The sequence below is a fragment of the Hypanus sabinus genome, chromosome 24 (assembly GCF_030144855.1).
Source record: "Hypanus sabinus isolate sHypSab1 chromosome 24, sHypSab1.hap1, whole genome shotgun sequence".
Lineage (NCBI taxonomy): Eukaryota > Metazoa > Chordata > Chondrichthyes > Myliobatiformes > Dasyatidae > Hypanus > Hypanus sabinus.
This window is the reverse complement of record NC_082729.1, coordinates 539,754-555,134: the sequence shown is the minus strand read 5'-3', so window position 1 is coordinate 555,134 and position 15,381 is coordinate 539,754. Positions and strand designations below refer to the sequence as shown.

At 39.2% G+C, this 15,381-nt stretch overlaps 1 protein-coding gene and 1 non-coding gene across 2 annotated transcripts in view; one reads left to right on the top strand and one right to left on the bottom strand.

Moving 5' to 3' along the window:
- Positions 1 to 6,240: 6,240 nt before the first annotated feature.
- The window catches only part of LOC132380381 (alpha-taxilin-like), a 66,614-nt gene continuing 57,473 nt past the window's right edge, over positions 6,241 to 15,381 (bottom strand). The window contains exons 9-10 of the mRNA XM_059949118.1: positions 9,919 to 10,014; positions 6,241 to 7,885 (exon numbers count right to left, since the gene is read on the bottom strand). Coding sequence (XP_059805101.1) covers positions 7,484 to 7,885; positions 9,919 to 10,014 — 498 coding nt within the window. The 3' untranslated portion in view covers positions 6,241 to 7,483. The remainder of the gene's footprint in view (positions 7,886 to 9,918; positions 10,015 to 15,381) is intronic.
- LOC132380799 (U6atac minor spliceosomal RNA) lies at positions 11,369 to 11,495 on the top strand. The gene has a single exon (XR_009507870.1). It is a non-coding gene; the product is annotated as a U6atac minor spliceosomal RNA (small nuclear RNA).

Here is a 15,381-nt window from a genome sequence, read left to right as displayed (position 1 = left end):
TTAGTCGTCTTTCAACAAGGATCTAGAGCTTTCCCAGTGTTTGTGATGAATAAACTCTTCTTGATCTTCCAGTTAGGTACAGGTATTGATTTTAATCAACATTTTGATAATTTCTCCTCATCCCTGTTCTAAATGAACATCCTTCTATTTTGAGGTTATGCCCTCTAGTTAATTTGAGTTGAGGTTAATATTCCCATAAAAGATACCAGGCTGAGAGAGCCAAGTAGTCAGTTGTAAACCAGACTTTGAAACTAATAAATTTCATGAGGACTAGGATATAAAGGCAAAGATGTAATGTTGAGACTTTATAAAGCACTGGTGAGGCCTCACTTGGAACATTGTGAGTAGTTTTGGGCCCCTTATCCAAGAAAGGAAAGAATTCAGAGGAGGTTCATGAGAATGATTCCAGGACTTAAAAGGTTGTCATATGAGGAGCATTTGATGACTGAGCCTGTACTCACTGGGATTTAGAAGAATGGGGGGTGGGGGGGGGGAAGCTCTCACTTAAACCTTTCGAATGTTTAAAGGCCTCTTTAGAGTGGATGTGGAGAGGATGTTTTTTTAATGGTGGTGGGAAGTCTAAGTCCAGAGGGGCCAGCCTCATAGAGAGGGATCAAGTCAAGTCACTTTTATTGTCATTTCGACCATAACTGCTGGTATAGTACATAGTAAAAATGAGACAACGTTTTTCAGGACCATGGTGTTACATGACGCAGTACAAAAACTAGACTGAACTACGTAAAAAAAAAAGCAACAAAGAGAAAGCTACACTAGACTACAGACCTTCACAGGACTGCATAAAGTGCACAAAAACAGTGCAAGCATTACAATAAATAATAAAAGGACAATAGGGCAAGGTGTCAGTCCAGGCTTCGGGTATTGAGGAGTCTGATAGCTTGGGGGAAGAAACTGTTACATAGTCTGGTCGTGAGAGCCCGAATGCTTCACAGCCTTTTCCCAGATGGCAGGAGGGAGAAGAGACTATATGAGGGGTGCATGGGGTCCTTCATAATGCTGTTTCCCTTGCAAACTAATTCTTGATTAGTCAGGGTATGAAGAGTTACAGGGAGAAGGCACGAGATTGGGGTTGAGATGGAAATAGAAATAGATCAACCATCATAAAATGGTGAAGCAGATGCAATGGGCCGAATGGCCTAAACCTGCTCCTATATCTTATGGTCGTAGGCTACTGCCTAGATAATTTTATAAAATATATTTACCACCAAACACATCTTTACCTCCCCCCCCCCCCCCAACTGCAGGGATCCCTGGTCTATTTGTCCCTCCCCGCAAATCTCCCTCCCAGAACAAATGGTACACCTACTAATTCATCTCCATTCAGGGCCCCAAATGGCCCTTGCAGGTTGTCAACACTTCATCTCCAATGCTGTCAGTATTATTGACTGTATCTAGTTGCATAAGACATTGGCGAAGCCTAATTTGGAGTATTGTGTGCAGTTTTGGTCACCTAACAACAGGAAAAATGTAAGTAAGGTTGAAAGAGTACAGAGAAGATTTACAAGGATGTAGTTGGGTCTGCAGGACCTGAGCTATAAGGACAGATTGAATAGGTTAGGACTTTATTCCTTGGAACACAGAAAAGTAAGAGGAGATTAGACAAACAAAATTATGAGGGGTATAGGCAAGTTAAATGCCAGCAGGGCTTTTTCCACTCAGTTTGGGTGGGTCCACAACTAGAGGTCATAGGTTAAGGGTGAAAGGTGAAAAGTTCAAGAGGAACATGAGGGGAAACTTCTTCACTCAGAGGTTGGTAAGAGAGTGGAAAGAACTTCCAGCCCAAGTGGTACATGTGAGCTCAATTTCAACATTTAAGAGAAGTTTGGATAAGTACATGGACGGTAGGGTTATGGAGGGCTAAGGTTCTGCTGCAAGTTGATGGGAGTAGAGAGTTTAAATGGTCAGGCATGGACTAGATGGGCCAAAGGGCCCATCTGTGTGCTGTACTTTTCACGGCTATGCTCCAGTTGTAGCATCCTCTATATTGTGTGCCACCTGGCTTCACCTTCCTCTTCCCTATCCTTTTTATTCTGGTTTCTCCCTTTCCAGTCCAATGAAGGGTCTGGCCCCAAAATATCCACTGTTAATTCATTTCCATAGATGCTACCTGACCTGCTGAGTTCCCCCAGCATTTTGAGTGTATTGCTCTGGATTTCCAGCATTTTCAGAATCTCTTGTGCTTACATTTATAGAATTAAAGTTAATGATTTAAATTCATACAATTCCAGCCTTGGCAACATAATCTGACAAGTTTCCCTTCTAACACACCAATTGAGTTTATGGCCACAGGCTCTTTGTTGGAATGAGGCACAGCATGCAGCACTGGGAGTCAGATTTGGATAATACTTGGCAATGGAAATGAATGATTGAATTCTGAAATTGTCAGAAATGCAGAGCACTTAAGTTTCATAAATGTTCCTTCGTCTAAAAGCCAAGCTAACTTGAAGATCCATAAAGCTGTGTAAACTACATTGAAGATTTTGCAAGCACTGAAATGTATCGAACACTGAAAGGCTAGATAGAGTAGTTGTGGAGGGGATGTTTCCTATAGTGGGTGAGTTTAGGACCAGACTCAGAATCGAGGAATGTCTAATTAGTACAAAGAGGAGGAGTAATTTCTTTAGCCAGAGGGTGGTGAATCTGAGGAATTCATTGCCACAGGTGGCTGTGGAGGTCAAGTCATTGGGTATACTTAAAGTGGAAGTTGATAGTTTCTTGGTTAGTCAGGGCATGAAATGTTATGAGGAGAAGGCAGGAGAATGGGGATGAGAGGGATAATAAATCAGCAATTTTGGAATGATGGAGCAAAATTAATGGGTGGAGTGGCCTAATTCTGCTCCTGTGTCTTATAGTCCAAGGGGGTTGGTAAAGCTAATGTATTTAAGCCTCATTCTTCCTGAATCATTGAGGAAATCATTAAAGAGGAAACTGTCATTGGCAATATCATAGATTGCTATCACACTAGGAAGAGTTTTTAAAATCATGAAGACACTAAAACTTGTGAAACTGCAATAAGATTCAAATACTAAACTAACAGGGTCCTTATTCTGTTTTCTTTCATCAGGTACTGATATTGACATTAATTTCAAATCAATTTAAGATGTACTAATAAAACAAAAAACTGGAAAAATATTAGTACCCATTTAGTAAACGACTGTATCACCACTAATTTCTGCAAAGTTTCTATGGTTAATTGTTAACATTAAAGGGAAGTAAAAGTCAGAATGGACTATTCCACACCTGATTCTTATTTTTTGTGTGTGTAACTGCCAGCTCTGTGGTGCATGAATATACTAATGACCAATTATCCATAAGAAAAAGGGGAAGATATTAATGATTCTAAACACATGGAGCCCCAAATAGAAAAGCCCTTTACGACCTCTCAAGTTTGCTCCAACATTCAAGAGCGTGGTTGAGCATTGATTATCTATCTCCACTCTAAATGGCCAACTCCTTACCCAGAGGCCTGTAGTTAAAGACTTTCCAAACTTAGATACACAAAGGCTATTTCCTGCTCTTTTAAACCTTCTCAAAACTTTATCTGATTGAGATCTTTCATTCTTCTAAAGCCAAGTTTAGGCCAATCTTAATGCATTCCTTCTCACAAGTCAACCATTTATTCTATGCTGAAAATCTTGATAAATAGAAGCACCTCAAAAGTGCACTTTACATGTTATTTCACATAAGTTCTTTCCTGTAGTTCTAGACACCAAAAGCAAAAAAAAAAACTGCACAAGAAAGTAACATGAACTTAAGACAAAACCAAATATCCACACTTCCTACCTCCCCAATCTGCTCAGGACTTTTCCCAAAGATTATACTGAAAAATTCAAATCCATTGATAATATATAGTATGCCACTTCTGATCACTGGGCACTGCTGCTCTGTAACAATCAGGTTTGTCAATTATGAAAGGCAACTAATAGAAGGATTACAAGTACAATATAGGCACTCCAACTGATATTGCAGTATTTTACTTTTTTTTGCAGTAAGGGAATAATCTTTTTCATCAAGTGATATGCGCAGGGACAGAAGGAAACCCAAGTCATCAGGTCTTTCCACTTTATCAGTACAAGTTTAAACTCAACTCCACAATGCCACCTGATCCCTATATCAATGTGACATCATTCAAAACCCTCATGACAGAAAACTGTACAGATTCACCCACAAAGTTAAGAAATTTCTTACAGCAAGTCATGTTTCCATTTCCTGGGTTCTACACTCTTCAGCCAATAGAGTTAACTTACCAGATTCTTCCCTGAAGAGCAGTCCACGTGGTCTGCGCCAAGGGGTCATACTCTTTAATGTGCAATGCTGAGAAATCAAATGTGCACAATTCAAACAGCTGAAGTTAACTAGAGTGAATCTGCAGATGCTGTAAATAAATAAAAAACACAAAATGCTGGCAGAACTCAGCAGGCCAAACAGCATCTATGGGAGGAGGTAGTGACGACATTTCGGGCTGAAACCCTTCATCAGGAGTGAAGTAACATGGGATGGTCGGGGGGGGGGATAAGAAGGGGGGGGAGGGATGAAGTAGAGAGCTGGGAAGTGATAGGCTGGAGGGAAATGGGCTAGGGGGAAGGTGGAGAATTATGGGAAATAAAAGAGAAAGAAAGGTAGGGTTGAGGGGAGATAATAGTGAGGGGGGGAAAAAAGAGAGAGAAAAAGAGAACCAGACTAAAATTATAGATAGGGATGGGGTAACGGGGGTGGGGGGGCAGAGGTATCAACGGAGGTCTGTGAGTTGAATGTTCATGCCGGCAGGTAGGAGGCTACCTAGGCGGGAGATAAGGTATTGCTCCATCAACCTGCGTGTGGTCTCATCTTGATGGTAGAGGAGGCCATGGACAGACATATCGGAGTGGGAGTGGTCTGTGGAATTGAAGTATGTGGCCACAGAGAGATCCCGCCACTGCTGGAGGACTGAGCGCCGGTGTTCGGCGAAACGGTCTCCCAGTCTGTGGCGGGTCTCCCCAAATATATAAATGGCCACATCGGGAGCACCGGATACAGTATATGACCCCAGCTGAAGTTAGTTCAGAATCACATGTGAACATTAGGGGAGAAATTGTATAAGTGTTCAGAATTAGCACACTTTTATTAAATGAGATTGACACAATGGTCTCAGTGTTGATCAATGAAAATTGAGATAGTGTTATATGTTGCTGTAAAATGAAATTTTCCACTTGTGAACTAATTTGGCAGCAAACAAATGATACGAGCTACTTCATATACAATATATTAACAAAAAATTAAACCACATTATCTAGAATGGGTTGCTTAATTATCAAAGTATCTACAAGATTTAAAACAAGGACACACATTTCTGTGCATAGGTACAAGGTACAAAATATCAGCATTTGCTTACAATATTTTTTTTTAGTGATTCTGATCTACGCACAAACTGAATATTGTTTTGGAATTAACTCATCTACCTCTTACTTTTAACACATTTCCAAATGTGGAAACAAATAGGAACTTTATCACTTCATGGATACCATCCATTTTGAACTTATATCAGGTTTTTGATCATTGGTATAGGAAGCTAAGTATGGAGCAAATAAGAATCTTATTTCTCACTGAATTCAGAGCAACAATCAACATGATTTTTAATCTATATTTTTAAAAAGCATTGAAGCAACCAAGCATTCAATCGCATTACAGATAATCACACATCACATTGCAGATTTAATCTGCTTTAGTGTTTTTTTTAATCTTCTCAGTGGTACATCGTTACTTTGTGATTGATGATGTATCAGTCAGAGGTAAACTGCCTTCCTCCAGCAAAGCAACATGGGCAACCAAGAACACAAGAGGAACGGCGAGAAATAGCATTTACCACTGTGCAATTGTCAGCACACAGTAGGAAATACTGAAAAATTAAGGCTTTATGTTCTGAGAGTTTAGCCCCTATTCACTTCCAATCTTGTCAACGACACTGTAAGTTGTATCAGTCCACAAATTATTAGAAGTTGGAAAGATATTAAATATTCTGAGTTCCACTAAAGTCATTAAATTCATAATATGAAATTCAAGAGCAAGTAATTCAATAATGCTTTTGTGTGGAAGTTTCTGAATAAAATTTCAACACTAAACATTCATAATCAAGGTACAGCTATCATAGTTACATTTCTTCAGCATTATCAAACTATTTTCTTCTGTGCAACGTAATGGGACAGCATTATGATGCAACATTTAGTAAGTTAACACCACTTTAAATGCTAAGTATAACAAAAGATTTTATTTGGTAGAAAATGTGGTTAAAAAGGAAAACCAATTGCCTCCACCGTCCATCTGTAACATCATCATAGTCCTGTAAAATCTCTCGGGACTTCAGAACAAAGTGAAGGTGGCAAATGAAAGTGCATGTGACATTTTTATTCAGTGCTCATATTAATGAGCTTTAAGAGAACATAATGAACTACAAACAAGTAAATAAAACTTTCCCAAAAAGGTAACATCACAAACACCATTTGCAATGGCAATATCTTCAGCTTTACATTTCACAATAATATGTTTTAAAAGATTTACTAAGATCCAAGATAAAAGTTTGAGATAATCTTTTCTGATTCTTAAGCAAATGTTAAATGAAGAAACAGTATGGAAGCAAGATTTTTTTAAAAAAGTGGACAAAGAGAGAAAGTATGAAGTTTGGTTCAGTTAAATTGTCGATTTATGTAAATTAGATGGAATCGAGGATATGAAAGCTCCCTCAAAGACTTTTTGACAGTGTTATCCAAGAGTAAATGGTTTGCTTAAATATCACTTGCTTTAGTTAATTTAAATTAACATTTTCTCGGTTAATTTAAACCTTCAATCTTTTCAGTCTTCAAACAAAATGAGTTGTGGAAAAAGGCTTCTCTGTACTTCCTTCTGTCTGACCCTTGTTTTTTCACATGCCAGGGGTACTTTAAAAACCACTTCAAAAGCAGGGGTGAAAAAGATGTGTTTTTTGCCATGCCACTGTTGCACATCCTCTAATGATCTACTAAAAAGCTAAAGTAGACAAAGAACTGTGTTTGCCAACTTTTGTGGACAGAAAACAGCTCAATAAAATCAAAGTAACTGGAGAGGTATAGGTGTATACTCCAAGGACAGGGAGTGCAGAAAGAACATTAAAACCTAAGAAAGTGTAAATAAAAAATGGACCATCTGATTTACTTCAAATGGCCTCTACTGTTGAATGTGCAAAGTTGACTTCAGGAGCCTATTTCAATCACACTGATAGCTTTTGCATGCAATTAAACCAAACTTTTTTGACTCATACTTGCATGAACCATTTGGTCTAATACAGAAGTTTTGTCAACAAGCTTTTGAGGAAACTTATTTAACCAAATCACTAATGAATAATTTCACCCAAACGAAGATATTGTAAAAATGTCTCAGTTCCATACAGCCCAAACATTTTAGATTTAATAACATTCTATGTACTTCTTTTTGCACTCCCTATGGCCATGGCAAGCTACTCTGATGAGCTGTTTGATGATAGTAATTCAGGCTGGGTGCTAGAAGCTTCACTGGTAGATTTCTCCAAATTTTCTGTAAATATGGGTGACTGTATTTGCTCAGTCACACAAGCACAAACTTCAGATGAGAGCTGAATTTCTTGGCTAGGGCAATTAGGCTTTACAGAAACACCTGGTGTAGATCCTTTGCCTTGATCATCTTGGGGAACACTACTGAAGGACTGAGAATCTTCATTTTCTCCAGCCCCCTTGTTGTGCCCATCCTGTGTAGACTGGACACTCAGGTCATGAACCTTTTTATTCAAGTCATTCCTCTCAGTCTGAAGAGCTCGACACAATTTCTCCAGGCGCTGAATCTTTATCTGAAGATTTTCAAATTCTTTGTCGCGCAGGGTTTTCTAGTTATAATTTAAAAAAAATAAAGCCAATATTCAATACAAGACATAGGACATAGGAGCAGAATTAGGACACTTGGACCATCAAATTTGCTTTGCCATTCCATCATGGCTGATTTATTATCCCTGTTAACCCCCATTCTCACGCCTTCTCCCTGTAGCTTTTGTTGCCCTGATTAATCAAGAACCTATCAACCTACGCTTTAAATATTCCCAATGACTTGGTCTCCACAGACACCTGTGGCAATGAATTCCACAGATTCACCACCTTCAAGCTACAGAAATTTTCTAAAGTGACATCCTTCTATTCTGAAGCTACCCATTCTTGATTCTCTTTTACTCTTTATATATCTTAAAAAAACTTTTGGTGTCCACTTTTATATTCCATTTATTTTCTCCTTATGGCTTTCTTACTTGCCTTCTGTTGGTCTTTAAAGCCTTCCCAACCTTCTAACTTCCCACCAATATTTGCTATACAGTCGGCCCTCCTTATCCGCGGGGGATTGCTTCCGGGACTCCCCAGTCGACACCAAAAAAACGCAGATGCTCAAGTCCCTTATTTAACCTGTCTCAGTGCGGTGGTCTTTAGGACCCAGTGGAACCCCTGACCTTATTTAACATGCATCAGTGTGGTGGACTTTAGGACCTGGCGCAGCTCTGAATCAGCAGGGTTTCTGTTCACGAAAATAATCACGATCACGATTGAAAATAAAGTGGAAGTAATAAGGCGATCGGAAATTGGTCATTGGAAAAGTGTTAGACTACAGTCAGTCAACGATCAGAACAATTTTAATGGAGCATCTGAAAGGCCCTGCCCTGATGAAAGCTACAATTATCACTAAGCAATGCAGTGGTTTAATTATTGAAATACATATGTTTCTTAAGTGTTTTATATGCATAGAAAGGTAAAATATATACTATATACTAAGACAAACATTTTACTAACTGAGACTACACAATACCGGATGTGCCTGTTCCAACTTCAAATCCGACTTAAAGACAGACTCAGAAACGGAACTCGTTCATAACCTGGGGACTGCCTGTACTTTTAAATCATCTCTAGATTACTTATAATACCTAATCCAATGTAAATACTACGTAAATAGTTGTTATACTGTATTGTTTAGGGAAAAAAGACTGTACTTGCTCAAACAACGAGTGCTGGAGAAAGAACTTCCAGGTTTTCCTGGTCCGCAGTTGCTTGAATCCACGCATGCAGAACCCGTGGATAAGGAGGGCCGACTGTATTATGTGTCCTTTCTTTTGCTTTTATGCTCTTTAACTCATGCCTCAGTAATTCCCTTTACTCCACTATATTACTGATACATCTGAATTCAGCTTCACCCTCTCAAATTGAAGGGTGAATTCTATCATATTATAATCACCATTTCCTATGGGTTCCTTTACCACAAGCTCCCTAATCACAACACCCAACCCAGAATTGTCTCTTCCCTAGTGGGCTCAACCATAAATTGCCTTAAAAAGCCATCTCATAGGCATTCTACAAATTCTCTCTTGGGATCCAGCAACAAGTTCTCTTTAAACTATTTCATTTTTTGGAAGGGGAAAAAGTTTCTGCAACAGTTCACATTGAATGATGAGCAACAAGTAATGATCAACATTGTCAAATGTTGAAGGTAAACAGCCTAATAACATCTAACGAATTGAAGAAAAGTTCCAGCTTTGGGGATTCTTCTATGACAGTGGTCTGAGGTCAATGATCAGCCATGATAGTGTGCAGGGGAGCAGGCCCGAAAGGCCAAATGGCCTAACAGCAGTACAAATCAATACAGGTTTTTCTAGTCCAGGTGGTTCTAGATCTAGCTCCCATAAATTAATATGAAACCTTCAATTTAAAAAGTACTTGAAGCACAAATTATTTTCAAAAACAGACAAATGATTTTTGTTAATTAATGAGAAGTAGATTAGAAGAGTACAGAAACAGGCCCTTTTGGCACACAATGATGGCACAAGTATCTATCATTATTATAGAAGTAGATCTAACATTTAACTTTGGAGTACAAATGATTACTTACCTCCTCGACCATATCCAGTAAAGCTTTATTACTGCACTCCCATCTACTCCGATACATCGTTGTCTCCTTTTCCAGTTTCTTAATCTTTTTTGTCATCTCATTAAAGCAAAAAGAGAGAAAAAAAAAGTTTTATAGCACTATGTTTTCTGGTTTCATGGAAGTTACACAAATCAGATTACAACTTCTTGCTAAGGGCTATGGGCCATGGCGAGACCCCACTGCAAGCTGTGTGCAGGTTTAGTCTCTATCTGGAAGCCCTTGTCATGAAAGGAATGCAAACAAAAGCTTTACAAGATTAACTCCTGGGATGGCTAGATTGACATACAGAAAGGTATAATGTATATTAGAACATAGATCAGTATAGACCAGACAGGCCTTTCAGCCCATGATTTTGTGTCAGACAAAATGAATGAACCTTAATTAATCTAATCCCTCTTCCCCACACATTGACCATAACCCTTCCTTCTCTGCATATGCATGTGCTTATCTAAGAGTCTCTTAAATACTCTTATGCTATCTGCCTCCAACACCACACCTGGCAGACGATCAAATTTGGCTCCCATATCTTATGGTCCACTCCTGGCTCCTACCATGTGTATAAAAAAAAATTGCCTCACACATCTTTGTATTTCCTCCTCCCATTTTAAATATAAGCACTCTAGCACCAAGCATTTCAATCCTGGCAAAAAGATAATGGCCGCCTACTCTATTTATACCTCACATAATTTTATAAGCTATCAATTTAACTATTAAACCCTCAGACTCCACTGCTCAAGGGAAACCATGCTTTGATTATTTAGCCTCTTGTTATAGCACATGCCCTCTAATCCAGGCAACATTCTGGTAAACCTGTTCTTCATCCTCCATATCCTTCTTATAATTAGGGAAACATATCATACTCCTTTATCTACCTGTGTGGCCACTTTTAGGGAGCCACATGCTAGGAGTCCCTCTGTTCATTGGTGCTGCTCTATGTTGGATCTTCCAAAGTACAATACTTCACCCTTTCCCAGATTAAACCCCCATCTGCCACTTCTCCACCCATATCTACATCTATATCCTTTGGCAAACTGTTACGCAATCCAGAACACTACCAACCTTTGTAAAACTATTCATTCACTCTATCACATTTTCATTCAAATCACATATATTTGACAAAAAAACAGAAAAAGGTTTATCATTAGTTTATGTTGTGAAATTTGTTATTTTGTGTCAGCAGTACATTGCAATACATAATAAAAGGAATAAAATATAACAATATACATATAAATTAAATGTTTTGAACAGCAACAAATATAAAACCTCGAACAAAGAAATCAAGTAAAAATACAGGGAAGCAAAAGGACAATGGATAAATGGAGAGCAAGGTGATAGAGAAACAAAGTTCTGGCAATGGTGCACAAAGGTGCTAATTTTTTTTGTATCTAGTGAGTGCTTGAAGATGAAAGATGTGTTGTATGAAAGGAGAGAAGGTTAGCACTCCCCTTGAAAAAGATGGAAGGGGCCCTAGTGGCCTTACAACACACAAATGGTTAAGGCATTGCCATCTACTTAGTGGCATCAAAATATTAATTTTTAAAAAAAGATGATGAAAGATGTATGAATACACATGGAAAAAGCAAATACACTGGCTTGATGGTTTGAATACATGCTGGAAGATACAAGAGGAGAGAAGTCAATAATTACTACGAACATGGATGCCCCACTGATTAGAAAATCAGAAGTTAAAGCAGTAGTGGGGAAAATGAACAAATATAAGGCATCAGGACCAGATGATTCAACTGCTGGAAGATTTTGGAATTGAAAGCTTGACAGATTTGCTGAATGAAATCCATGATAGCAGGGATACACCTGAGGAAATGGACAAGTCAGTATGTACAAAACCTCGAGCAACCGAATGCGAATTACACTGCACAATTAGTTTGTTGAGTCACATTGTGAAAATCCTACTATGAGTCATCATGATGAGCACAGAAAAAGCATGAAACCAGAGACTGTGCAAGAGCAGTGTGGCTTCATTGAAGATTATGAAACACAAAATGCAATCTTCATCCTTGGAATGATTTGGGAACACACCATAGAGGTCCAGAAAGACCTGTACCTACATTTCATTGATTATACCAAACCTTTTGAAAAGGTGAGACATGAACTTATAAAAATCCTTCAGCACTTGGACACCTATGGAAAAGATTTTGTACTGGGAACAAAGAGCAGGAATGATAATTGTAAATGAGACACAATTTTGCCTAGATTAAGAGGGGAGTCAGACAGGGTTGCGTTCTCTCACCTCACCTATTCAACCTCTATAGTGAGAAGATTCTAAGAGAATTAATATTACAGGCATGATAACTGATGGATACAATCTGAACAACCTACAATACCCAGACAACACAGTGTTGATAATTACTTCTCAAGAGAAGCTCCAAGAAATACTTGATAAAGTCGAAGAAAGTGCAAAGACAGCGTTGACCATCAACTGCAAGAAGAGCACATATAATTATTTAGATCAATGATTTAGATAATGGGATTGCTGGCTTTGTGGCAAAGCTTAAGGGTGACACGAAGATAGCTGGAAGGGTGGGTAGTGCTGAGGAAGCAATGCAATTGCAGCAGGACTTGGGACAAATTGGAAGAATGGGCAAAAAAAGTGGCAGGTGGAATACAATATTGGGAAATGTATGATAGTGCATTTTGGTAAAAGGAACAATAGTGCGGACTGTCATCTAAATGGGGAGAAGATTCAAACATCAGAGGTGCAGAGGGACTAAGGAGTCCTTGTGCAAGACTTCAGAAGGTTAATTTACAGGTTGAATCTACCGTAAAGGTAAATGCAATGTTGGCATTTATTTCAAGGGGATTAATTCTGAGCCTTTACAAGGTCACACTTCGAGTATTGTCAACAGTTTGGGGCCTCTTATCTCAGAAAGGATGCGATCGCCATTTGAGAGAGTCCAGAAGAGCATCACGAGGATGATTCACGGGAATGAAGAGGTTAACATTTTTGAGAAGGTGTTTAAATAATTGATAAGCTACAGAACCTGGGCCTCTGTACTTCATTCTGCAATTGGATCCTCTACTTCCTAACCAGAAGACCACAATCTGTGCAGATTAGTGATAATATCTCTTCGCTGACAATCAACACTGGTGCACCTCAGGGGTGTGTGCTTAGCCCACTGCTCTACTCTCTCTATATCCATGACTGTGTGGCTAGCCATAGCCCAAATATAATCCATAAAATTTGCTGATGATGCAACCATTGTTGGTAGAATCTCAGATGGAGATGAGGGTGTACAGGAGCCAGATATACCAGCTAGTTGAGTGGTGTCGCAGCAACAACCTGGTGCTCAACGTCAGTAAGATAAAAGAGTTGATTGTGAACTTCAGAAAAGGTAAGACAAGGAAACACGAGCCAATCCTCAGAGGGATCAGAAATGGAGAGTGAGCAATTTCAAGTTCCTGGGTGTCAAGATTTCTGAGGATCTAACCTGGTAACAACATACTGATGCAGCTATAAAGAAGGCAAGACTATAATATGGCTATATTTCAATAGGAGTTTGAAGAGATTTGGTCTATCACCTAAAACACTCAAAAACTTCTATAGATGTACCATGGAGAACATTCTGACAGGCTGTATCACTGTCTGGTATGGGAGTGGGGTGGGGGAGGCTACTGCACAGGACCAAAAGAAGCTACAAAAGGTTGTAAAATTAGTCAGCTCTATCTTGGGTACTAGCCTCTGTAGCATCCAAGACATCGTCAAGGAGCACTTCTTCAGAAAGGCAACATCCATTAATAAGGACATCCAGCACCCAAAGGCATGCCCTTTTTGCACTGTTACCATCAGGAAGGTGGTACAGAAGCCTGATGGCACACACTCAGTGATTCAGGAACAGCTTCTTCCTCTCTGCCATATAATTCCTAAATGGACATTGAACTTGAACACTACCTCACTTTTCCTTTTTAATACATATTGCTTTTGATATATATAATATATATATATATATTTTTTTTTACACACACACACACGCACACACACACACAGAGTAATTGATTTAATATTTATTTTCTTTCTATATTATCATGTATTGCATTGTACGGCTGCTAAGTTAACAGATTTCATGACACATGCCGGTGATAATAAACCTGATTCTGATCTCCCTGGTTAACTTTGTACAACACAGTACGAAGGCAGTAGAAGTAGAACAGAAAGAGAGGAGAAAAAAGGCAATGCTCATGGGTTCATTGTCCATTCAGAAATCTGATGGCAGAAGGGAAGAAACTGCTCCTGAAACATTGAGTTAATTATTGGTAGTAATGAGAAGAGCACACACCCTAGGTGATGGGAGTCCTTAAATGATGGATCACTCCAATTCATGATGTTAGGTTTTGCTGTGTAAGTAGTAATGGCTCCTAACCATGCCAGAGCCTATGTGCATCCAATTCTGTCTCTAACCTCAATAGGAATTATTTTCTTCCCCCACACTTTAAATAGCTTTCCACCAGTGACCCGTTTCCATCCAAGGGGTCAGTGTGGACATATAACCATATAACAATCACAGCACGGAAACAGGCCATCTTGGCCCTCCCAGTCCGTGCCGAACTCTTAATCTCACCTAGTCCCACCTACCCGCACTCAGCCCATAACCCTCCACTCCTTTCCTGTCCATATACCTATCCAATTTTACCTTAAATGACACAACTGAACTGGCCTCTACTACTTCTACAGGAAGCTCATTCCACACAGCTATCACTCTCTGAATAAAGAAATACCCCCTCGTGTTTCCCTTAAACTTCTGCCCCCTAACTCTCAAATCATGTCCTCTCGTTTGAATCTCCCCTACTCTCAATGGAAACAGCCTATTCACGTCAACTCTATCTATCCCTCTCAAAATTTTAAATACCTCGATCAAATCCCCCCTCAACCTTCTACGCTCCAATGAATAGAGACCTAACTTGGTCAACCTTTCTCTGTAACTTAAGTGCTGAAACCCAGGTAACATCCTAGTAAATTGTCTCTGCACTCTCTCTAATTTATTGATATCTTTCCTATAATTCGGTGACCAGAACTGTACACAATATTCCAAATTTGGCCTTACCAATGCCTTGTACAATTTTAACATTACATCCCAACTTCTGTACTCAATGCTTTGATTTATAAAGGCCAGCGTTCCAAAAGCCTTCTTCACCACCCTATCTACATGAGACTCCATAGTTCAGGGAACTATGCACTGTTATTCCTAGATCTCTCTGTTCCTCTGCATTCCTCAATGCCCTACCATTTACCCTGTATGTTCTATTTGGATTATTCCTGCCAAAATGTAGAACCACACTTCTCAGCATTAAACTCCATCTGCCAACGTTCAGCCCATTCTTCTAACCGGCATAAATCTCCCTGCAAGCTTTGAAAACCCACCTCATTATCCACAACACCTCCTACCTTAGTATCATCGGCATACTTACTAA